The sequence below is a fragment of the Oncorhynchus keta genome, chromosome 34, assembly GCF_023373465.1.
Source record: "Oncorhynchus keta strain PuntledgeMale-10-30-2019 chromosome 34, Oket_V2, whole genome shotgun sequence".
NCBI lineage: Eukaryota > Metazoa > Chordata > Actinopteri > Salmoniformes > Salmonidae > Oncorhynchus > Oncorhynchus keta.
Window position 1 is genome coordinate 78006695 of NC_068454.1, and position 26718 is coordinate 78033412.

The window sequence follows — 26718 nt, forward strand, 5'->3', positions numbered from 1 at the left end:
CCTCACTATGTCTGCCTCCCCCTTCCACCCTCCCTTACTGTCTGCCTTCCTCTTCCACCCTCCCTCACTATGTCTGCCTCCACCTTCCACCCTCCCTCACTATGTCTGCCTCCCCCTTCCACCCTCCCTTACTGTCTGCCTCCCTCTTCCACCCTCCCTCACTATGTCTGCCTCCCCCTTCCACCCTCCCTTACTGTCTGCCTCCCTCTTCCACCCTCCCTCACTATGTCTGCCTCCCCCTTCCACCCTCCCTTACTGTCTGCCTCCCTCTTCCACCCTCCCTCACTATGTCTGCCTCCCCCTTCCACCCTCCCTTACTGTCTGCCTTCCTCTTCCACCCTCCCTCACTATGTCTGCCTCCACCTTCCACCCTCCCTCACTATGTCTGCCTCCCCCTTCCACCCTCCCTTACTGTCTGCCTCCCTATTCCACCCTCCCTCACTATGTCTGCCTCCCCCTTCCACTCTCCCTCACTGTCTGTCTCCCTCTTCCACCCTCCCTGTCTGCCTCCCCCTTCCACCCTCCCTCACTGTGTCTGCCTCATCCTTCCACCGTCTCTCACTGTCTGCCTCCCTCTTCCACCCTCCCTCACTATGTCTGCCTCCCCCTTCCACCCTCCCTCACTGTGACTTCCTCCCCCTTCCACCCTCCCTCACTGTGTCTGCCTCCCCCTTCCACCATCCTTCACTGTTACTTCCTCCCCCTTCCACCCTCCCTCACTGTGTCTGCCTCCCTCTTCCACCCTCCCTCACTGTGTCTGCCTCCCTCTTCCACCCTCCCTCACTGTGTCTGCCTCCCTCTTCCACCCTCCCTCACTGTGTCTGCCTCCCTCTTCCACCCTCCTTCACTGTGTCTGCCTCCCTCTTCCACCCTCCTTCACTGTGTCTGCCTCCCTCTTCCACCCTCCTTCACTGTGTCTGCCTCCCTCTTCCACCCTCCCTCACTGTGTCTGCCTCCCTCTTCCACCCTCCTTCACTGTGTCTGCCTCCCTCTTCCACCCTCCCTCACTGTGTCTGCCTCCCTCTTCCACCCTCCTTCACTGTGTCTGCATCCCCCTTCCACCCTCCCTCACTGTGTCTGCCTCCCTCTTCCACCCTCCCTCACTGTGTCTGCCTCCCTCTTCCACCCTCCCTCACTGTGTGTAGGAAAGGCCAGGGGCTTCTTCAAGACAGGTGACATGGTGATCGTGGTGACCGGCTGGATCCCTGGTTCTGGTCACACTAACATCATGAGGGCAGTCCACGTGCCCTAAATACTCTGTTCTTATTGGACACTACCACTGACTGGCTGACAGGCCCACCAATCCTAAGTGGCACATAGCCTAACAGACACACTAACTGGAACACTAACTACATAGATAGCATAGAACTAGAATTAATACATTTCCTTTATGTGGAGATGAAGTACATAAACAAAACAACAGTTTAGAGATTACGATGAAAAGTCTATATTTTTTCCATGTTCATTGAAAGTGATTTTAATATAGTCAATGTTTTTGTGTGTTTATTCATTTCTGTCTTGGAAGCACTGCCTCTCTCCAAATAAAGCTTGGAGCATAACCTTATCATAACATGGTGTGACATCTGCCTTTCTCTCTCTCTGTCATTATGGAGGTCAGGCAGTGAATTATCTGGCAATTAACATGTAGTCCAACGAGCTACTATCTGCTAGTCCTCATTGCTAGGTTAGTTATATCCGGTTATGACGATGACACGCATAACCAATCAATTATAGTGATGTCTCATAGATATCTCCATATCTCCCCTTTTCTGAGAGAAATCCAAACTATACATCCTCTCTACCTAATACAAATATTCACCCTGTGGACCTTTTCAATACAAACTATTTGTATTTCAATAACATATATTTTTAGTAACATAGAAACACATGTTTTATTTTTCTTTAACATGGACAATACACATAACTGTGTCAACTAGGACATGGGGGTTAACAGTCCACAGCAACATAAGGATCATTCTGCCCTGAAACAGTTTGCTGTTCCTATACCTCTTTTTTCTCTCTCTCTCAAGTGTCTCTGAACCTCAGGGGTAGTTTTACCTCTCCACCTCTGGAGGTCATTCTCACCAGTTGTGGTGAGACTGGCTGAGGTGGTGGACTGAGTGAGAGGATGGGAGTTGGATGGCTCACTGGTAGACTGGGTGACTCTTTTGTTCTTCTCTCTGGAGTAGGTGACTCTGCAAAAGCCTGAAGGTGTCGCCTGTTTCTCTGAGCAATGGTGCCGTGTTCAGTTTCCACAACGTAGGATCTCGGCTCTGGAGATTTGCCGATGACAACTGCTGGTGTTTTCCATCCTTTCTCTCCGTCCAGATTGACTCTGACACCCTGTCCAGGGTGTAATTCCAGTAGGGGGTGCACTGTATGCCTCCTGTTATAGAAGAACTGGTAAGCTTGTTTGGCTTTCTGGTCCTTCTGTTTAACAGTGTTATGGCTGAAGCGTTTTGGTTGGAGTTTCCCATCCAGCACGGGGACTGTCGTCCATATCTGATGTTCTGTCATGAGTTGTGCTGGGCTTGCTCCTGTTGCGCTGATGGCTGTGGCTCGGTAGCACATCGGAGCCATGTCTGGGTCTGGTTGTTTAAGAATTTGATTAGCTGTCTGTACAGCTCTCTCCGCAGCTCCATTTGTCTGCGAAACATACTTCTTTATGAACTCCTTGAACTCAGTGCAGACAAACTGAGTAGCGTTGTCGCTAACGAGCTCGGTAGGTATCCCTCATCTTACAAACATACCTTTGAGGCGGGTGATGACCTGCTGGCTAGTGGTAGTGGGCAGGTGAGCTATTTCTATGTCTCTAGAATAGTAGTCACCACTATGTGGTATTTCTGAAGACCCTAGAATAGTAGTCACCACTATGTGGTATTTCTATGTCCCTAGAATAGTAGTCACCACTATGTGGCATATCTGTGTCCCTAGAATAGTAGTCACCACTATGTGGTATTTCTAATGTCCCTAGAATAGTAGTCCACCACTGTGTGGTATTTCTATGTCCCTAGAATAGTAATCCACCACTATGTGGTATTTCTAATGTCCCTAGAATAGTAGTCCACCACTATGTGGTATTTCTAATGTCCCTAGAATAGTAATCCACCACTATGTGGTATTTCTAATGTCCCTAGAATAGTAATCCACCACTATGTGGTATTTCTAATGTCCCTAGAATAGTAATCCACCACTATGTGGTATTTCTAATGTCCCTAGAATAGTAATCCACCACTATATGGTATTTCTAATGTCCCTAGAATAGTAGTCCACCACTATGTGGTATTTCTAATGTCCCTAGAATAGTAATCCACCACTATGTGGTATTTCTAATGTCCCTAGAATAGTAATCCACCACTATGTGGTATTTCTAATGTCCCTAGAATAGTAATCCACCACTATGTGGTATTTCTAATGTCCCTAGAATAGTAATCCACCACTATATGGTATTTCTAATGTCCCTAGAATAGTAGTCCACCACTGTGAGTTCTTTAATTCTGACATGTCATTTTTACCAGGCAAGTCAGTTAAGAACTAATTCTTATTTTCAATGACATCCTAGGAACAGTGGGTTACAGGCATGCACGCTGCCCTGTTCAGGGGCAGAATGACAGATTTGTACCGTGGGGATTTGAACTTGCAACCTTTCGGTTACTAGTCCAACACTCTAACCACTAGGCTACCCTGCCACACCATGTTTACTAACTCTTAAATCAGACAATTACCTTGCAGTCCACACAGCTACTATCTTCTAGTCCTCATAGCTAGGTTAGTAATGTCTGGTTATGACGATTACACACATAACCAATCAATTATGGAGATAACTATCAGACATCACTACACTCTCTCTCTCACGCATTTATGTTCGGTGTGCATGGTCCCCATCCATCAAATCATGTTTTTATACTGTTTGAGAAACAAATAATGAACTGCAATTAAGCCATTTCAGTTGCCAGTTATTGCGACTGTTGTCAGTCATTTGCGGTGTGGAAATAGATAAGGCTTATCTCTGTCACTGTGGCGAGTGGAGATATTCGGTTTGACCGATGCCATTAGATGCGGAGTTTTCTGAGGTGCTTCAGCTGTGTCCTATATTGTACCGACTGAGATGACCCACATCCGTGCGCACGGCGACTGCCCATAAACGAATTAACTGTCTCTCTTCTGTTTCTTATCTTCTCTCCCATGTCCCTTTTCTTCCGCTTGCTCTGTTGCTCCTTACGGGAAAATCCACTCAGAAATGGTCGTTAAGCATCATACGGCGCATTTTGCATCGTCGTGAGGATGTGGCAAGTGACAATTTGATTTTTGAAAGTCCTATATCTTGACAATTCTGACAGGGAGAACACTTTAGGAATTTATCAACAGTGGACTAATGAAAAAATGGATTTGTCCTTCAACGCAGCTCTCTCTCTCTTTCGCGCAATTCGCCCGTTGTATCGGGGTGGATGACGCGGCACCCATACCTGTGCTGTGTGCTTCTTGTGCCGGCTGGGCGTGCAGCCTGGGGAAGGAAGGGTGATGGGGATGCGGCTGCCATGGTAACACGTCGATTAGATTCAGACCTTTGCGTGTATTTATTTATTTAATATTTCAGTTGCGTGCGTGCGTGCGTGCCTGAGAGGTGACGGGCGTTTTGGAAGTCAGCCTGCAATCGGAATCAGAATAGTAAGACTGGTGTCGCGTTCCTTTTGAGTTATGATTGGCCATAGAATTGCCTATTTAAATATTTGGCTATTCCTTCTCAAGCTCAACAAGTTATTCCGGTTGGAACAGGACTTCATGAATATAATTCATTCAAGTGCACTTCATTTCCTTGCATGGTTTTATTCATCAAGATTCGTTAAAAACATCTAAATGAAACGAAGGTTTTGTTAATCGTAAATTAATAGGATGGGCTCCAAAGATGTCGCTGTAACGGTCCAAGGATGTCATTGGGAGTGACTGGAGAAGTGGAAGAGGAGGGGAAACGCGTCTGAAATAGCAGAACATTTATCCGGGCGGGTTTGGAGACGTCACATATTCTGCACTTGCCCAGGTTGTCTGTTCTGTTTGTGTGTTTCCGAACTGAATTCCGAAAATAACCCTAATGCTGACGCTAACAGCTTGTCTGGTTTTACGTGCCCGGACAAAGGGAATATTAGGCGAATGTGGACTAAATTGGGGGTACCACCACTTGCATATGTACTCTTGCTTATTTTCGTGTCTTTGTGTGTGTATCTTTGTCTGAAAGCGTGTTTCAGTATAAATCGGTGCGTTGGTGAGTCAGACTGTGTGCAAGTGTCTGTCTGTGTGTGTCTCGTGCCCGTTTGTGTCCGTTAAAACAAACCGACCCGTGCTGATGAGTCTCACGTGTACTTGTCATTATAGGTAGCCAACCACCCAAAACTACCACCTCTCATCCACTGTCAAGATGAACTCTTACAGAATACTACCATGTGTCGATGAGAGCAAGAGGGAGACATATCCTTGACAACCAGAGAGGGAGGGTCAAAGAGCGACCTGCGTCATTATCCCTGAGAGAGAGACCAGGAATTAGGTGCCAATATGCCTGGTGTGGAAACTCTGAGGGCGTCAGTAGAAAGGAGAAGGTGTGCCTCAGGCCAGGAGAACAAGGGAGGATGGAGAGATCTCGATGAAGAAAAGCGAGCTGGGGAAAGGAGGAGATAAGAGAAAGCACTGCCAGCATATTTTTGGAGTGACAAATCTATTGTTTTTACGTGGCAAACACCCAGAGGTGGGGTTAGGATGCACAGGTCAGTGGAGAGGAGACAGATCACTACAAGCCATTGGAGATTATAAAAACTTGAGGTCAACTATTTAATCACCACCTTTCTCTTTCCCCAGACAGTCTTAGCTAGTAGCCTGTTATTAGGCTCCTAGTTTAACATTGACAGGACATATTGTCCCGTTTTGACAATCTGTTTCCAGAGTGAGAGTGACAGGTTATATTGATCTCCCTTTGTCCCCCTTCTCCCTGGTTAGGGGATGGATGGGGTGGCGGGAGGTGTTGGGCCCCCTGGCGTGGGTGAGGGTCGGCCGGGTCGTAGTGGAGGAGACTCTAAAAGGCGCAGTAAGGGCAGCCTGCCCTCCCCAGGGTACCGTCTCTCCCAGGCATCGCTGGAGGGTGACAGGTCAGGGGTCGAGGGGTCCGGTTCCGGAGGGGGGCGACGGCGCCTCTCCATCTTGAGTGCCACCAGAGACGGCCTCCCCTTCCATTCAGCTGTCACCCCGACCACCCCTGTCCCCCTGCCCCCTCCTCCAGCCCCCTTCTCCTCCACCCAGCAGCGTTCTGTTGGCTTTTCCTCGTCACGCGCCGCCCTTGCCTCCACTTCCTCCTCCACCGGCACCGGAGTGGTCGTTGTAGCGTTGGGCCCGGAAACCACGACAAACACGGCTTGTAACACCGTGGCGGGCACGCCGGAGATGGGGAGTCTGTCTGGGACGGGGGGCATGGGGGGGTTTGGGATGGGTCTAGACTGGGAGGACTACAGCTACTCCAACCAGTCCACCTTCATCCAGAGACAGTTTGGAGCCATGCTGCAGCCGGGGGTCAACAAGTTCAGCCTGCGCATGTTTGGGTCCCACAAGGCTGTGGCCATGGAGCAGGAGAGACTCAAATCAGCAGGGGAGTGGATCATACACCCCTACAGCGACTTCAGGTACGCACCATACACCCCTACAGCGACTTCAGGTACGCACCATACACCCCTACAGCGACTTCAGGTACGCACCATACACCCCTACAGCGACTTCAGGTACGCACCATACACCCCTACAGCGACTTCAGGTACACACCATACACCCCTACAGCGACTTCAGGTACGCACCATACACCCCTACAGCGACTTCAGGTACACACCATACACCCCTACAGCGACTTCAGGTACGCACCATACACCCCTACAGCGACTTCAGGTACGCACCATACACCCCTACAGCGACTTCAGGTACGCACCATACACCCCTACAGCGACTTCAGGTACACACCATACACCCCTACAGCGACTTCAGGTACACACCATACACCCCTACAGCGACTTCAGGTACGCACCATACACCCTACAGCGACTTCAGGTACGCACCAAACACCCTACAGCGACTTCAGGTACACACCATACACCCCTACAGCGACTTCAGGTACACACCATACACCCCTACAGCGACTTCAGGTACACACCATACACCCCTACAGCGACTTCAGGTACACACCATACACCCCTACAGCGACTTCAGGTACACACCATACACCCCTACAGCGACTTCAGGTACACACCATACACCCCTACAGCGACTTCAGGTACACACCATACACCCCTACAGCGACTTCAGGTACGCACCATACACCCTACAGCGACTTCAGGTACACACCATACACCCCTACAGCGACTTCAGGTACACACCATACACCCCTACAGCGACTTCAGGTACACACCATACACCCCTACAGCGACTTCAGGTACGCACCAAACACCCCTACAGCGACTTCAGGTACGCACCATACACCCTACAGCGACTTCAGGTACACACCATACACCCCTACAGCGACTTCAGGTACGCACCATACACCCTACAGTGACTTCAGGTACGCACCATACACCCTACAGCGACTTCAGGTACACACCATACACCCCTACAGTGACTTCAGGTACACACCAAACACCCCTACAGCGACTTCAGGTACGCACCATACACCCCTACAGCGACTTCAGGTACGCACCATACACCCTACAGCGACTTCAGGTACGCACCATACACCCCTACAGCGACTTCAGGTACGCACCATACACCCTACAGCGACTTCAGGTACACACCATACACCCCTACAGCGACTTCAGGTACGCACCATACACCCCTACAGCGACTTCAGGTACGCACCATACACCCTACAGCGACTTCAGGTACACACCATACACCCCTACAGCGACTTCAGGTACACACCATACACCCCTACAGCGACTTCAGGTACACACCATACACCCCTACAGTGACTTCAGGTACACACCATACACCCCTACAGCGACTTCAGGTACGCACCAAACACCCCTACAGCGACTTCAGGTACACACCATACACCCTACAGCGACTTCAGGTACACACCATACACCCCTACAGCGACTTCAGGTACACACCATACACCCCTACAGCGACTTCAGGTACGCACCAAACACCCCTACAGCGACTTCAGGTACGCACCATACACCCTACAGCGACTTCAGGTACACACCATACACCCCTACAGCGACTTCAGGTACACACCATACACCCCTACAGCGACTTCAGGTACGCACCATACACCCTACAGCGACTTCAGGTACACACCATACACCCCTACAGCGACTTCAGGTACGCACCATACACCCTACAGCGACTTCAGGTACGCACCATACACCCCTACAGCGACTTCAGGTACGCACCATACACCCTACAGCGACTTCAGGCACGCACCATACACCCCTACAGCGACTTCAGGTACGCACCATACACCCTACAGCGACTTCAGGTACGCACCATACACCCTACAGCGACTTCAGGTACGCACCATACACCCTACAGCGACTTCAGGTACGCACCATGCACCCTACAGCGACTTCAGGTACGCACCATACACCCCTACAGCGACTTCAGGTACACACCATACACCCTACAGCGACTTCAGGTACGCACCATACACCCCTACAGCGACTTCAGGTACGCACCATACACCCCTACAGCGACTTCAGGTACGCACCATACACCCCTACAGCGACTTCAGGTACGCACCATACACCCCTACAGCCCTAGGGAATGGAACATATCATGCCCTTTGACAGCCACTTCAGGTCCATACAGACCATACAGCCTTGCCAGGGGGGAGGGAGAGGGTGGGGTGGAAAGGCAGAGTGAGGGAGGGGAGAAGGAGTCTGGGTGTCTTTGGATGGGAGAGAGACGAGGTCGGGCCATGACCCAGAGGGAGAATATGTCCATCCTCCTTCAGGTAAGAAAGAGAGGGAAGGAAAAGAGAAGAAGAAAAGAGAGGAGTGATCAGGAGATGGAGAATAGAGGGGATGGAAGGGGGGCAAAGGGGATGGATGGATGAAAGGGGATGGATGGATAGATGGATGGATGGAAGGGGGGCAAAGGGGATGGATGGATGAAAGGGGATGGATGGATAGATGGATGGATGGAAGGGGGGCAAAGGGGATGGATGGATGAAAGGGGATGGATGGATAGATGGATGGATGGAAGGGGGGCAAAGGGGATGGATGGATGAAAGGGGATGGATGGATAGATGGATGGATGGAAGAGAGGCAAAGGGGATGGATGGATGGATGGAAGGGGGGCAAAGGGGATGGATGGATGGAAGAGAGGCAAAGGGGATGGATGGATGGATGGAAGGGGGCAAAGGGGATGGATGGATGAAAGGGGATGGATGGATAGATGGATGGATGGAAGAGAGGCAAAGGGGATGGATGGATGGATGGAAGGGGGGCAAAGGGGATGGATGGATAGATGGATGGATGGAAGAGAGGCAAAGGGGATGGATGGATGGATGGAAGGGGGCAAAGGGGATGGATGGATAGATGAATGGATGGAAGGGAGGCAAAGGGGATGGATGGATGGAAGGGGGGCAAAGGGGATGGATGGATGGAAGGGAGGCAAAGGGGATAGATGGATAGATGGATAAAGGGATGATCAGAGGGAGAGAGATGTGTTGAGGATATATAAGACAGTGGAGGGAACTGGTCAGACAGAGTGTGGGTGAAACACCCTTACAGCAACGTCACATCAGTAACCACAACACTATGAATAGAGGAAGAGAGGGAGGGATGGAAAGAGAGAGGGGGAGAGAAAGAGGTGTGAAAGACAGGGCAGCATAGAGGGAGAGCATGTCATCCCTAGCAAATCTCATGTAGTCTTCATTTGACCTCTATAGCCTCATCTCCTTGAGTCCTTTCCTTTCCCTCATAACCACTGAAGAGATTTGACGAGGTTTCCACAGTTTATCAAGTCTTTCAGACCAGTGAAGGAGAGGCTGACAAGGGGAAGCTAATGGGATGTACCCTGAGAGGAAAGACAGAGGGAGAGAAGAGGTGGGATGTGCAGGCTGGCTGGTGGTGAGCTGATGAGGAAGTTGGGGAACATCCTTCAGGAACGTCCTTGTTACTAAGTTAGTAGAAGCTCCTTGGAATAGAGAGAGAAAGAGAGGATTTGTGAATAGAGGGAGAAGGAGGGAGAAGGAAGGGAATCAGAGGAAGGGGGAGAGAGGGAGGGGGAAAGACAGAGAGGGGAGAGAAGGAGGGGAGAGGGAGGGAGGGGAGCGTAAGGGGGAGAGAGAGGGAGGGAGATACTTTCTTAGAATGTGCTGTGTCCTGTCTAGTTTATTTTGGTCAAATGATCTAGTGGCTTCACGGGTGGAATGGTATTCATATTTTTCAGACTTTTATAAAGTAATAAACATTGTTTCAAAAATGCAGCTGAAAATCTGATCTTTCTATGTCAAACAGTTTTGTTATATTTCAGTCTTCTGTGATGTATATAAAGTGTAATATTGGGATGCGAACTCAAAATGGAATACATTTTAAATCCATATCTGACATAGTACACAGCCTTCTTTTTTTATGCCCATAACCATGTGTGTGAGGTGTGTATTTTAGTTTCAAAGTAGATTTGTTTGACTATCAAGAAACACTGTGACCCTCATTTAGCACACTGCAATAGGTTAATTGAACCAATCTGATAGAGGATATAATGAGACATGATGTGTTACACACACAACACACACACACATGCACAACACACACACACATGCACATACATGCACAACACACACACACATGCACATACATGCACAACACACACACACATGCACATACATGCACAACACACACACACATGCACATACATGCACAACACACACACACATGCACAACACACACACACACATACACATACATGCACAACACACACACCACATGCACATACATGCACAACACACACACACATGCACAACACACACACACACACACACATGCACATACATGCACAACACACACACCACATGCACACACTGTGTGTTCTCTGTGTGAAATATCTGTGATGTAAGTTGTCACTGTGCTTGCCCATAAAAATCAATCACGCATAAGCCCTGTTTATACCTGCCGCTAACATGCGTCCTTTGTCCTGATCTTGACCTGGTCTTTCAATCGTGTCTAAAAAATGTGTCTAAAATGTGGGCATAATAAGAATGTGGACAAGTTCAGGACAAAGCACGCATGTTAGCACTCGACTAACCTGTACCCCGCGCACTGACTCGGTACCCCCTCTATATTTCCTCGTTATTGTTATTTTATTGTGTTACTTTTTATTTTTTACTTTAGTTTTTTTAGTAAGTATTTTCTTAACTCTATTTCTTGATTTGATTTGATATAGACAGGGTTTTACATGGAGGCCTGCTGGCCTGGCCCTGTGTGTGTGGTCTTGTGAGTGAACCCACCACAACACCCCCTGCTGGCCTGGCCCTGTGTGTGTGGTCTTGTGAGTGAACCCACCACAACACCCCCTGCTGGCCTGGCGCTGTGTGTGTGGTCTTGTGAGTGAACCCACCACAACACCCCCTGCTGGCCTGGCGCTGTGTGTGTGGTCTTGTGAGTGAACCCACCACAACACCCCCTGCTGGCCTGGCCCTGTGTGTGTGGTCTTGTGAGTGAACCCACCACAACACCCCCTGCTGGCCTGGCGCTGTGTGTGTGGTCTTGTGAGTGAACCCACCACAACACCCCCTGCTGGCCTGGCCCTGTGTGTGTGGTCTTGTGAGTGAACCCACCACAACACCCCCTGCTGGCCTGGCCCTGTGTGTGTGGTCTTGTGAGTGAACCCACCACAACACCCCCTGCTGGCCTGGCCCTGTGTGTGTGGTCTTGTGAGTGAACCCACCACAACACCCCCTGCTGGCCTGGCCCTGTGTGTGTGGTCTTGTGAGTGAACCCACCACAACACCCCCTGCTGGCCTGGCGCTGTGTGTGTGGTCTTGTGAGTGAACCCACCACAACACCCCCTGCTGGCCTGGCCCTGTGTGTGTGGTCTTGTGAGTGAACCCACCACAACACCCCCTGCTGGCCTGGCCCTGTGTGTGTGGTCTTGTGAGTGAACCCACCACAACACCCCCTGCTGGCTACTTACTGACAGTGATTTATAATCACAAATCTTTATAGGAAAAAAATGTCACATTGACAGTCCTTAGAATGAGGTGAGGTGATCCTTTAAAATGAAATGTCTTTAACTTCAGGCGTTGGATGTCTGTGAACATTTCATCATGTTGAAATCACTTCAGGGAATTAGATGGGGAAACATGTTGAAAACTCAGGGCTCCCGAGTGGTGCAGCAGTCTACGGCACTGCATCTCAGTGCTAGAAGTGTCACCACAGACCCTGGTTCAATTCCTGGCTGTATCACAACCGGCCGTGATTGGGAGTCCCATAGGGCTGTGCACAATTGGCCCAGCGTCGTCCGGGTTAGGGTTTAGCCGGGGTAGGCCGTCATTGTAAATCAACATTTGTTCTTAACTGACTTGCCTAATTAAATAAAAAAATAAAAAAATTACTTTAGGGAATTAGATGAGAAATTGTCTGGTGGTTGCTAGCCTTGGGAGTGTTTGAAACTTTTTTCAAACTTTGTAGACTGATGGATAATCAACCACCTGTCGAGTGGTTTCTGTGTGGCGAGTGAGACAGAGTAATAATCTCCAGACAGGCCTCAGAAACAATGGATTACTTGATCCCCCAGGCTCCTGGCCCACTTTGGTTCCTCCAGCCTCAATCGAACACACACACACACACACACACACACACACACACACACACACACACACACACACACACACACACACACACACACACACACACACACACACACACACACACACACACACACACACACACACACACACACACACACACACACACACACATACGAACACACACACATTCTCTCTTTTTTCTTTCTCACACTCTACAACTCAATGGAGATCAGCTATCCCTCTACTGATTTCAGTTAGGTGATGGAGGGAGGGAGATGGAGGGATGAGGGAGGTACAGAGAAGAGGTTAGAGAATTGGATTTCCTCCCTTTGCAATTATTACTATTCACACATTCCATCACAATATGTAAATGACTGCATTATTCATTATGTTATCACAATTGAATATGCATAAATTATGCATAATATTCTAAATTGTGCATGTAGTGTATTCATTATGCATAATTCAGGCATCTAATCTTTCAATTAGGTACCTGTAGATTGGAATAGAGAAGGGAGAGCGGCAGACTGATGAGGAGGGAACAATAGAGGGAACGAAAGACAGAGAGCTTAGTGGCAAAGCCCTAATGTGTGTTTTGTCCTGACGATGACCTTGGTCTCCGGAGGGGTGTGTGTGTGTCTGTGTGTGTGTGTGTATAAAGTCTATCTTGTTGAGTCTGGTGATAAGCTCTCACACCCTTCACCTCATTAAGATAATACGAGTAGCCAGGACATAATGAGGAACAGAAAGAGAGGGGGAGACAGTTGGAGAAAAACCTATTAAGAGAGACGTTAGAGGGAGAGAACATATATTAGATATGCATATATTTCAGGCCAATAAAGCTTTAATTAAGCTAAAATAATAATTGTGAGAATACAGTGAGGCAGGGGGAGGGAGAAAGTGGGGAAAGAGAGGGGGAGGGGGAAAGAGAGGGTGGAAGGAGAAAGAGGGAAAGAGAGGGTGGAAGGAGAAAGAGGGAAAGAGAGGGTGGAAGGAGAAAGAGGGAAAGAGAGGGTGGAAGGAGAAAGAGGGAAAGAGAGGGTGGAAGGAGAAAGAGGGGAAAGAGAAGGGTGGAATGAGAAAGAGGGAAAGAGAAGGTGGAAGGAGAAAGAGGGAAAGAGAGGGTGGAAGGAGAAAGAGGGGAAAGAGAAGGGTGGAAGGAGAAAGAGGGAAAGAGAGGGTGGAAGGAGAAAGAGGGAAAGAGAGGGTGGAAGGAGAAAGAGGGAAAGAGAGGGTGGAAGGAGAAAGAGGGAAAGAGAGGGTGGAAGGAGAAAGAGGGAAAGAGAGGGTGGAAGGAGAAAGAGGGAAAGAGAGGGGGGAGGAGAAAGAGGGAAAGAGAGGGGAGGAGAAAGAGGGAAAGAGAGAGGGTGGAAGGAGAAAGAGGGAAAGAGAGGGTGGAAGGAGAAAGAGGGGAAAGAGAAGGGTGGAAGGAGAAAGAGGGAAAGAGAGGGTGGAAGGAGAAAGAGGGAAAGAGAGGGTGGAAGGAGAAAGAGGGGAAAGAGAGGGGTTGAAGGAGAAAGAGGGAAAGAGAGAGGGTGGAAGGAGAAAGAGGGAAAGAGAGGGTGGAAGGAGAAAGAGGGAAAGAGAGGGTGGAAGGAGAAAGAGGGAAAGAGAGGGTGGAAGGAGAAAGAGGGAAAGAGAGGGTGGAAGGAGAAAGAGGGAAAGAGGGTGGAAGGAGAAAGAGGGAAAGAGAGGGTGGAAGGAGAAAGAGGGGAAAGAGAAGGGTGGAAGGAGAAAGAGGGAAAGAGAGGGTGGAAGGAGAAAGAGGGAAAGAGAGAGGGTGGAAGGAGAAAGAGGGAAAGAGAGAGGGTGGAAGGAGAAAGAGGGAAAGAGAGGGTGGAAGGAGAAAGAGGGAAAGAGAGGGTGGAAGGAGAAAGAGGGAAAGAGAGGGTGGAAGGAGAAAGAGGGAAAGAGAGGGTGGAAGGAGAAAGAGGGAAAGAGAGGATGGAAGGAGAAAGAGGGAAAGAGAGGGTGGAAGGAGAAAGAGGGAAAGAGAGAGGGTGGAAGGAGAAAGAGGGAAAGAGAGGGTGGAAGGAGAAAGAGGGAAAGAGAGGGTGGAAGGAGAAAGAGGGAAAGAGAGGGGGGAGGAGAAAGAGGGAAAGAGAGGGGGGAGGAGAAAGAGGGAAAGAGAGAGGGTGGAAGGAGAAAGAGGGAAAGAGAGGGTGGAAGGAGAAAGAGGGAAAGAGAGGGTGGAAGGAGAAAGAGGGAAAGAGAGGGTGGAAGGAGAAAGAGGGGAAAGAGAGGGTGGAAGGAGAAAGAGGGAAAGAGAGGGTGGAAGGAGAAAGAGGGAAAGAGGGTGGAAGGAGAAAGAGGGAAAGAGGGAAAGAGAGAGGGTGGAAGGAGAAAGAGGGGGAAGAAGAAAGAGAGAAAACAGAGAGAGGGGGAAGGAGAAAGAGGGGGAAGAAGAAAGAGAGGAAACAGAGAGAGGGGGGAGGAGAAAGGGAGGAAAGAGAAGGGGGGAGGAGATTGAGGGAAAGAGAGGGTGGAAGGAGAAAGAGGGAAAGAGAGGGGGGAGGAGAAAGAGGGGAAAGAGATAGGGTGGAAGGAGAAAGAGGGGGAAGAAGAAAGAGAGGAAACAGAGAGAGGGGGAGGAGAAAGGGAGGAAAGAGAAGGGGGGAGGAGATTGAGGGAAAGAGAGGGTGGAAGGAGAAAGAGGGAAAGATAGAGGGGGGAGGAGAAAGAGGGGGAGGAGAAAGAGGGAAAAGAGAGAGGGTGGAAGGACAAAGAGGGAAAGGGAGAGAGAGAGGGGAAAGTAGATATGTCCCAGATGCTTTAGTTTTGTTTAAGAGAGAGAAGTTGGTATTTACTGTATCAGCTAAGATTAGGAAGATGAGATAAGACTAATTTGCATGTCAGAAATGTTCTGCTATTTCTTTAATAACCTGCAGATACTTCAAGGTGTGGCTGAGCATGTCTCTGCCTGTGTGTCTACCCATACAACGGAACCTTAGTTGTAATTTACATTTTGTCATGTTCTAACAGGAAAACAATGAACTGAGACACAGGAAGGAAGTGACTTGTATTAAGAGAGATGACTGCTTGGTTGGAGTCCATTAGAGCAGAAATTCCATTCCAACTCCAGTCTGCTCATGAATATAACACTGGTGAGGATGTCAATGAGAATCTCACAATTCAGAATTGGAATTTCTATGACATTCATCTCCTGAAATAAATTGACTGGAACTCTGTTCAGCAAAAACAGATCTGGGAACGTATTCATCCAGATTGGTTTATGTGGGTGTAACAGGATGACTACAGATTGGTTTATGTGGGTGTAACAGGATGAATACAGATTGGTTTATGTGGGTGTAACAGGATGACTACAGATTGGTTTATGTGGGTGTAACAGGATGAATACAGATTGGTTTATATGGGTGTAACAGGATGAATACAGATTGGTTTATGTGGGTGTAACAGGATGACTACAGATTGGTTTATTGGGTTTGAATACAGATTGGTTTATATGGGTGTAACAGGATGAATACAGATTGGTTTATGTGGGTGTAACAGGATGACTACAGATTGGTTTATGTGGGTGTAACAGGATGAATACAGATTGGTTTATGTGGGTGTAACAGGATGACTACAGATTGGTTTATGTGGGTGTAACAGGATGAATACAGATTGGTTTATATGGGTGTAACAGGATGACTACAGATTGGTTTATGTGGGTGTAACAGGATGAATACAGATTGGTTTATGTGGGTGTAACAGGATGACTACAGATTGGTTTATGTGGGTGTAACAGGATGAATACAGATTGGTTTATGTGGGTGTAACAGGATGAATACAGATTGGTTTATATGGGTGTAACAGGATGACTACAGATTGGTTTATGTGGGTGTAACAGGATGAATACAGATTGGTTTATGTGGGTGTAACAGGATGACTACAGATTGGTTTATGTGGGTGTAACAGGATGAATACAGATTGGTTTATATGGGTGTAACAGGATGAATACAGATTGGTTTATGTGGGTGTAACAGGATGACTACAGATTGGTTTATGTGGGTGTAACAGGATGAATACAGATTGGTTTATGTGGGTGTAACAGGATGACTACAGATTGGTTTATGTGGGTGTAACAGGATGAATACAGATTGGTTTATGTGGGTGTAACAGGATGAATACAGATTGGTTTATATGGGTGTAACAGGATGACTACAGATTGGTTTATGTGGGTGTAACAGGATGACTACAGATTGGTTTATGTGGGTGTAACAGGATGACTACAGATTGGTTTATGTGGGTGTAACAGGATGACTACAGATTGGTTTATGTGGGTGTAACAGGATGAATACAGATTGGTTTATGTGGGTGTAACAGGATGACTACCGATTGGTTTATGTGGGTGTAACAGGATGAATACAGATTGGTTTATGTGGGTGTAACAGGATGAATACAGATTGGTTTATATGGGTGTAACAGGATGACTACAGCTTGGTTTATGTGGGTGTAACAGGATGACTACAGATTGGTTTATGTGGGTGTAACAGGATGAATCCAGATTGGTTTATGTGGGTGTAACAGGATGACTACAGATTGGTTTATGTGGGTGTAACAGGATGAATACAGATTGGTTTATGTGGGTGTAACAGGATGAATACAGATTGGTTTATGTGGGTGTAACAGGATGACTACAGATTGGTTTATGTGGGTGTAACAGGATGACTACAGATTGGTTTATGTGGGTGTAACAGGATGAATACAGATTGGTTTATGTGGGTGTAACAGGATGACTACAGATTGGTTTATGTGGGTGTAACAGGATGAATACAGATTGGTTTATGTGGGTGTAACAGGATGACTACAGATTGGTTTATGTGGGTGTAACAGGATGAATACAGATTGGTTTATGTGGGTGTAACAGGATGAATACAGATTGGTTTATATGGGTGTAACAGGATGACTACAGATTGGTTTATGTGGGTGTAACAGGATGAATACAGATTGGTTTATGTGGGTGTAACAGGATGACTACAGATTGGTTTATGTGGGTGTAACAGGATGAATACAGATTGGTTTATGTGGGTGTAACAGGATGAATACAGATTGGTTTATGTGGGTGTAACAGGATGAATACAGATTGGTTTATGTGGGTGTAACAGGATGACTACAGATTGGTGTTGTGGGTGTAACAGGATGAATACAGATTGGTTTATGTGGGTGTAACAGGATGACTAAAGATTGGTTTATGTGGGTGTAACAGGATGAATACAGATTGGTTTATGTGGGTGTAACAGGATGAATACAGATTGGTTTATGTGGGTGTAACAGGATGACTACAGATTGGTTTATGTGGGTGTAACAGGATGAATACAGATTGGTTTATGTGGGTGTAACAGGGTGAATACAGATTGGATTATGTGGGTGTAACAGGATGACTACAGATTTGTTTATGTGGGTGTAACAGGATGAATACAGATTGGTTTATGTGGGTGTAACAGGATGACTACAGATTGGTTTATGTGGGTGTAACAGGATGAATACAGATTGGTTTATGTGGGTGTAACAGGATTAATACAGATTGGTTTATGTGGGTGTAACAGGATGAATACAGATTGGTTTATGTGGGTGTAACAGGATGAATACAGATTGGTTTATGTGGGTGTAACAGGATGAATACAGATTGGTTTATATGGGTGTAACAGGATGACTACAGATTGGTTTATGTGGGTGTAACAGGATGAATACAGATTGGTTTATGTGGGTGTAACAGGATGACTACAGATTGGTTTATGTGGGTGTAACAGGATGAATACAGATTGGTTTATGTGGGTGTAACAGGATGAATACAGATTGGTTTATGTGGGTGTAACAGGATTAATACAGATTGGTTTATGTGGGTGTAACAGGATGAATACAGATTGGTTTATGTGGGTGTAACAGGATGAATACAGATTGGTTTATGTGGGTGTAACAGGATGAATACAGATTGGATTATGTGGGTGTAACAGGATGAATACAGATTGGTTTATGTGGGTGTAACAGGATGAATACAGATTGGTTTATGTGGGTGTAACAGGTTGACTACAGATTGGTTTATGTGGGTGTAACAGGATTAATACAGATTGGTTTATGTGGGTGTAACAGGATGACTACAGATTGGTTTATGTGGGTGTAACAGGATGAATACAGATTGGTTTATGTGGGTGTAACAGGATGAATACAGATTGGTTTATGTGGGTGTAACAGGATTAATACAGATTGGTTTATGTGGGTGTAACAGGATGAATACAGATTGGATTATGTGGGTGTAACAGGATGAATACAGATTGGTTTATGTGGGTGTAACAGGATGAATACAGATTGGTTTATATGGGTGTAACAGGATGAATACAGATTGGTTTATGTGGGTGTAACAGGATGAATACAGATTGGTTTATGTGTGTGTAACAGGATTAATACAGATTGGTTTATGTGGGTGTAACAGGATGAATACAGATTGGTTTATGTGGGTGTAACAGGATGAATACAGATTGGTTTATGTGGGTGTAACAGGATGAATACAGATTGGTTTATGTGGGTGTAACAGGATGAATACAGATTGGATTATGTGGGTGTAACAGGATGAATACAGATTGGATTATGTGGGTGTAACAGGATGAATACAGATTGAACAAATTTCTGTCACTATGCATCTGGTTCCCTTTTAGCCAACCACACCCAGCCATAGTGCAAATGCACTTAGAAAACAAGGTGCTATCTAGAACCTAAAAGGTTTCTTCTGCTGTTCCCATTGGCAAACCCTTTGAAGAACCCATTAGGGGTCCATGTAGAACCCTCTGAGGTTCTACATGGATCTCAAATCAGTTCTACCTGGAAACAAAAAGGGTTCTCCTATGGGGACAGCCGATAACCTTTTGGTAACTTTTTTTCTAGTGTAGAACAGCCAGACTGCCTGGTCTGCAAGTACCCAGCACGTGTTGTACCACACAGCAACAATTCAGACACCCATTTCTGAGCATCAAGCATTTTAATCTTTCCCCTGAGAAAAATCCCTCCCTTTCTTCCCTTCTCCAGACTTGACCTTTAAATGTTGTCATTTGTTTGTGGGCACAAAAATGTGCTGGTATCAGCTGTCACAACCCAGCTTGGACAAAGGAACCTAATGTGTAGAGACTTAATGAGGTTTGGTGATGTGATGTTCTCTGGAAGGTGTCTGTTCTTTAGTCTCTTCACACACACATATAAACTCAGGAAAAAAGAAACATCCTCTCACTGTCAACTGCGTTTATTTTCAGCAAACTTAACGTGTAAATATTTGTATGAACATAACAAGATTCAAGAACTGAGCCCTAGTCCTAGCCCTCACCCTCCGATCCAACATTTCCCAGATGTGCTCAATGGGATTGAGATCCGGGCTCTTCGCTGGCCATGGCAGAACAATGACATTCCTGTCTTGCAGGAAATCACACACAGAATGAGAAGTATTGCTGGTGAAATTGTCATGCTGGAGGGTCATGTCAGGATGAGCCTGCAGGAAGGGTACCACATGAGGGAGGAGGATGTCTTCCCTGTAATGCACAGCGTTGAGATTGCCTGCAATGACAACAAGCTCAGTCCGATGACGCTGTGACACACCGCCCCAGACCATGACGGACCCTCCATCTCCAAATCGATCCCGCTCCAGAGTACAGGCCTCGCTGTAACGCTCATTCCTTTGACGATAGACGTGAATCCCACCATCACCCCAGGTGAGACAAAACCTCTACTCGTCAGTGAAGAGCACTTTTTGCAAGTCCTGTCTGGTCCAGTGACGGTGGGTTTGTGCCCATAGGAGACGTTGTTGCCTGTGATGTCTGGTGAGGACCTGCCTTACAACAGGCCTACAAGCCCTCAGTCCAGCCTCTCTCAGCCTATTGCGGACAGTCTGAGCACTGATGGAGGGATTGTGCATTCCTGGTGTAACTCGGCAGTTGTTGCCATCCTGTACCTGTCCCGCAGGTGTGATGTTCGGATGTACCAATCCTGTGCAGGTGTTGTTACACGTGGCCTGCCACTGCGAGGACGTCCTGTCTCCCTGTAGTGCTTTCTTAGGCATCTCACAGTACAGACATTGCAATTTATTGCCCTGGCCACATCTGCAGTCCTCATGCCTCCTTGCAGAATACCTAAGGCACATTGACACAGCTGAGCAGGGACCCTGGGCAGCCTTCTTTTGGGGGTTTTCCGAGTCCGTAGAAAGGCCTCTTTGGTGTCCTAAGTTTTCATAACTATGACCTTAATTGTCTACCGTCTGTAAGCTGTTAGTGTCTTAACGACCGTTCCACAGGTGCATGTTCATTAATTGTTTATGGTTCATTGAACAAGCATGGAAAACAGTGTTTAAACCCTTTACAATGAAGATGTGTGAAGTTTCTGATTTTTACAAATTATCTTTGAAAGACAGGGTCCTGAAAAAGGGACGTTTCTTTTTTTGATGAGTTTATATATAGTGGCGGTTTCAGTTTCAAGATCTTATTAAGGCTGGGCCTAGACATACAAACACACACCACCAGTCCAAGGGAAGGGTTAAACCACTTTATTATCAGGTTTTGGCAGCGTTCCTCATATACACAACTCAAAACAAACAGAGTAAATACTTCGTCACCAGTGGAAGATCCTCCAAATTCGGTCTTTAGGGGTTCCATCTTTGTTGAAATCATCAGTTCCTTTTTTCCGGTAAACCTCTTTTTCCACTGTACGCTCTACCTCGCCAATCACCTCCTACTCGTTCACCTGCCGGGGTCAAAGGAAAGAACCACGAAAGAAAACCAGGGCGCGGTTAAGTAGATGCCCTGATTGGTTTCAGCTGTCCGCAGTTTGGCTCTAATTACAACTGGAGACAGGTGTGGCTGTTCCGCTACAGTCTAGAAATTTCCCCTGAGATGTCCATGTGCCTGTCTCTGAGGAGTACTTCACTTAGCTGTCCATGGTGCTGGCAAGCAGAAAACACAGAAACCTTGCAAGCACATACCGTCCATTCACCACACAGCCCCTGAAACCGCTGCAATATATATACAGTGCCGTGCGAAAGTATTCGCCCCCCTTTAACTTTGCGACCTTTTGCCACATTTCAGGCTTCAAACATAAAGATATAAAACTGTATGTTTTTGTGAAGAATCAACAACAAGTGGGACACAATCATGAAGTGGAACGACATTTATTGGATATTTCAAACCTTTTTAACAAATCAAAAACTGAAGAATTGGGCGTGCAAAATTATTCAGCCCCTTTACTTTCAGTGCAGCAAACTCTCTCCAGAAGTTCAGTGAGGATCTCTGAATGATCCAATGTTGACCTAAATGACTAATGATGATAAATACAATCCACCTGTGTGTAATCAAGTCTCCGTATAAATGCACCTGCACTGTGATAGTCTCAGAGGTCCGTTAAAAGCGCAGAGAGCATCATGAAGAACATGTAACACACCAGGCAGGTCCGAGATACTGTTGTGAAGAAGTTTAAAGCCGGATTTGGATACAAAAAGATTTCCAAAGCTTTAAACATCCCAAGGAGCACTGTGCAAGTGATAATATTGAAATGGAAGGAGTGTCAGACCACTGCAAATCTACCAAGACCTGGCCGTCCCTCTAAACTTTCAGCTCATACAAGGAGAAGACTGATCAGAGATGCAGCCAAGAGGCCCATGATCACTCTGGATGAACTGCAGAGATCTACAGCTGAGGTGGGAGACTCTGTCCATAGGACAACAATCAGTCGTATATTGCACAAATCTGGCCTTTATGGAAGAGTGGCAAGAAGAAAGCCCTTTCTTAAAGATATCCATAAAAAGTGTTGTTTAAAGTTTGCCACAAGCCACCTGGGAGACACACCAAACATGTGGAAGAAGGTGCTCTGGTCAGATGAAACCAAAATTGAACTTTTTGGCAACAATGCAAAACGTTATGTTTGGCGTAAAAGCAACACAGCTCATCACCCTGAACACACCATCCCCACTGTCAAACATGGTGGTGGCAGCATCATGGTTTGGGCCTGCTTTTCTTCAGCAGGGACAGGGAAGATGGTTACAATTGATGGGAAGATGGATGGAGCCAAATACAGGACCATTCTGGAAGAAAACCTGATGGAGTCTGCAAAAGACCTGAGACTGGGACGGAGATTTGTCTTCCAACAAGACAATGATCCAAAACATAAAGCAAAATCTACAATGGAATGGTTCAAAAATAAACATATCCAGGTGTTAGAATGGCCAAGTCAAAGTCCAGACCTGAATCCAATCGAGAATCTGTGGAAAGAACTGAAAACTGCTGTTCACAAATGTTCTCCATCCAACCTCACTGAGTTCGAGCTGTTTTGCAAGGAGGAATGGGAAAACATTTCAGTCTCTCGATGTGCAAAACTGATAGAGACATACCCCAAGCGACTTACAGCTGTAATCGCAGCAAAAGGTGGCGCTACAAAGTATTAACTTAAGGGGGCTGAATAATTTTGCACGCCCAATCTTTCAGTTTTTGATTTGTTAAAAAAGTTTGAAATATCCAATAAATGTCTTTCCACTTCATGATTGTGTCCCACTTGTTGTTGATTCTTCACAAAAAAAATACAGTTTTATATCTTTGTTTGAAGCCTGAAATGTGGCAAAAGGTCGCAAAGTTCAAGGGGGCCAAATACTTTCGCAAGGCACTGTATATATGTGTCTCTCTCTCCTTCGTTCTGTCTGGCTGTCTGCTTTGTACGTAATCTCTGAGCCTCACAGAGACCGATAATATGTTGTTATCTGTGCTACTTGAATCTACTGAGGTTTAGCCAAACCTTCATTTATCTCTGTTAAAGACTACTGGCAGACAAGCCGGAGTAGTGTGTAGAGGGTGAGATAGTGGTGTCTTCTGCCAGACTAGAGGAGCAGTGTGTAGGGGGTTAGATAGTGGTGTCTTCTGCCAGACTAGAGAAGCAGTGTGTAGGGGGTTAGATAGTGGTGTCTTCTGCCAGACTAGTGGGAGTAGTGTGTAGGGGGGTTAGATAGTGGTGTCTTCTGCCAGACTAGTGGGAGTAGTGTGTAGGGGGGTGAGATAGTGGTGTCTTCTGCCAGACTAGAGGAGTAGTGTGTAGGGGGTTAGATAGTGGTGTCTTCTGCCAGACTAGTGGGAGTAGTGTGTAGGGGGTGAGATAGTGGTGTCTTCTGCCAGACTAGTGGGAGTAGTGTGTAGGGGGTTAGATAGTGGTGTCTTCTGCAAGACTAGTGGGAGTAGTGTGTAGGGGGGTGAGATAGTGGTGTCTTCTGCCAGACTAGAGGAGTAGTGTGTAGGGGGTTAGATAGTGGTGTCTTCTGCCAGACTAGAGGAGCAGTGTGTAGGGGGTGAGATAGTGGTGTCTTATGCCAGACTAAATGAGCAGTGTGTAGAGGGTGAGATAGTGGTGTCTTCTGCCAGACTAGAGGAGCAGTGTGTAGGGGGTTAGATAGTGGTGTCTTCTGCCAGACTAGAGGAGTAGTGTGTAGGGGGTTAGATAGTGGTGTCTTCTGCCAGACTAGAGAAGCAGTGTGTAGGGGGTTAGATAGTGGTGTCTTCTGCCAGACTAGTGGGAGTAGTGTGTAGGGGGTTAGATAGTGGTGTCTTCTGCCAGACTAGAGGAGTAGTGTGTAGGGGGTTAGATAGTGGTGTCTTCTGCCAGACTAGAGAAGCAGTGTGTAGGGGGTTAGATAGTGGTGTCTTCTGCCAGACTAGTGGGAGTAGTGTGTAGGGGGGTTAGATAGTGGTGTCTTCTGCCAGACTAGTGGGAGTAGTGTGTAGGGGGGTGAGATAGTGGTGTCTTCTGCCAGACTAGAGGAGTAGTGTGTAGGGGGTTAGATAGTGGTGTCTTCTGCCAGACTAGTGGGAGTAGTGTGTAGGGGGTGAGATAGTGGTGTCTTCTGCCAGACTAGTGGGAGTAGTGTGTAGGGGGTTAGATAGTGGTGTCTTCTGCAAGACTAGTGGGAGTAGTGTGTAGGGGGGTGAGATAGTGGTGTCTTCTGCCAGACTAGAGGAGTAGTGTGTAGGGGGTTAGATAGTGGTGTCTTCTGCCAGACTAGAGGAGCAGTGTGTAGGGGGTGAGATAGTGGTGTCTTATGCCAGACTAAATGAGCAGTGTGTAGAGGGTGAGATAGTGGTGTCTTCTGCCAGACTAGAGGAGCAGTGTGTAGGGGTTAGATAGTGGTGTCTTCTGCCAGACTAGTGGGAGCAGTGTGTAGGGGTTAGATAGTGGTGTCTTCTGCCAGACTAGTGGGAGTAGTGTGTAGGGGTTAGATAGTGGTGTCTTCTGCCAGACTAGAGGAGTAGTGTGTAGGGGTTAGATAGTAGTGTCTTCTGCCAGACTAGAGGAGCAGTGTGTAGGGGGTTAGATAGTGGTGTCTTCTGCCAGACTAGAGGAGCAGTGTGTAGGGGGTTAGATAGTGGTGTCTTCTGCCAGACTAGAGGAGCAGTGTGTAGGGGTTAGATAGTGGTGTCTTCTGTCAGACTAGAGGAGCAGTGTGTAGGGGTTAGATAGTGGTGTCTTCTGCCAGACTAGTGGAGCAGTGTGTAGGGGGGTTAGATAGTGGTGTCTTCTGCCAGACTAGCGGGAGCAGTGTGTAGGGGGGTTAGATAGTGGTGTCTTCTGCAAGACTAGTGGGAGTAGTGTGTAGGGGGGTGAGATAGTGGTGTCTTCTGCCAGACTAGAGGAGTAGTGTGTAGGGGGTTAGATAGTGGTGTCTTCTGCCAGACTAGAGGAGCAGTGTGTAGGGGGTGAGATAGTGGTGTCTTATGCCAGACTAAATGAGCAGTGTGTAGAGGGTGAGATAGTGGTGTCTTCTGCCAGACTAGAGGAGCAGTGTGTAGGGGGTTAGATAGTGGTGTCTTCTGCCAGACTAGTGGGAGCAGTGTGTAGGGGGTTAGATAGTGGTGTCTTCTGCCAGACTAGTGGGAGTAGTGTGTAGGGGGTTAGATAGTGGTGTCTTCTGCCAGACTAGAGGAGTAGTGTGTAGGGGGTTAGATAGTAGTGTCTTCTGCCAGACTAGAGGAGCAGTGTGTAGGGGGGTTAGATAGTGGTGTCTTCTGCCAGACTAGAGGAGCAGTGTGTAGGGGGTTAGATAGTGGTGTCTTCTGCCAGACTAGAGGAGCAGTGTGTAGGGGGTTAGATAGTGGTGTCTTCTGTCAGACTAGAGGAGCAGTGTGTAGGGGGTTAGATAGTGGTGTCTTCTGCCAGACTAGTGGAGCAGTGTGTAGGGGGGTTAGATAGTGGTGTCTTCTGCCAGACTAGCGGGAGCAGTGTGTAGGGGGGTTAGATAGTGGTGTCTTCTGCCAGACTAGTGGGAGCAGTGTGTAGGGGGGTTAGATAGTGGTGTCTTATGTCAGACTAGCGGAGCAGTGTGTAGGGGGGTTAGCTAGTGGTGTCTTCTGCCAGACTAGAGGAGTAGTGTGTAGGGGGTTAGATAGTGGTGTCTTCTGCCAGACTAGAGGAGCAGTGTGTAGGGGGTTAGATAGTGGTGTCTTCTGCCAGACTAGAGGAGCAGTGTGTAGGGGGTTAGATAGTGGTGTCTTCTGCCAGACTAGAGGAGCAGTGTGTAGGGGGTTAGATAGTGGTGTCTTCTGCCAGACTAGAGGAGCAGTGTGTAGGGGGTTAGATAGCGGTGTCTTCTGCCAGACTAGAGGAGCAGTGTGTAGGGGGTTAGATAGCGGTGTCTTCTGCCAGACTAGAGGAGCAGTGTGTAGGGGGTTAGATAGCGGTGTCCTCTATAGTGTGTGTGTTCGCCACAGTGTGATATGGAAGTGATGTTATTCATTTGTTCTCTTCTAACTCATACCTCTATATTTCAAGGTCAGGATGACGTCATTATCGCCCACAGCAGTTGTCCAGAGTGTTTCTCCAGTAATCCTTTTATTCAATATCACGGTTATAAACCCACCACTGGCTCTGGAACTAGACTGTCTGAGAGACGGGGTGTGTGTGAGAGTTGTCGTAGTTCAACTGGATCATTACAT

General features: G+C 47.3%; 2 protein-coding genes across 3 annotated transcripts in view; both read left to right on the forward strand.

Moving 5' to 3' along the window:
* LOC118373242 (pyruvate kinase PKM) overlaps positions 1 to 1570 on the forward strand; it is a 33632-nt gene extending 32062 nt beyond the window's left edge. For both annotated transcript variants that reach the window (XM_052495118.1, XM_052495117.1), the window contains exon 12: positions 1146 to 1570. In XM_052495118.1, the coding sequence (XP_052351078.1) occupies positions 1146 to 1252 (107 nt within the window). In that variant the 3' untranslated portion in view covers positions 1253 to 1570. The remainder of the gene's footprint in view (positions 1 to 1145) is intronic.
* A 1162-nt stretch (positions 1571 to 2732) lies between these two features.
* LOC127914907 (potassium/sodium hyperpolarization-activated cyclic nucleotide-gated channel 3-like) overlaps positions 2733 to 26718 on the forward strand; it is a 39572-nt gene continuing 15586 nt past the window's right edge. The window contains exon 1 of the mRNA XM_052492678.1: positions 2733 to 6662. Within this exon, the coding sequence (XP_052348638.1) occupies positions 5989 to 6662 (674 nt within the window). The 5' untranslated portion in view covers positions 2733 to 5988. The remainder of the gene's footprint in view (positions 6663 to 26718) is intronic.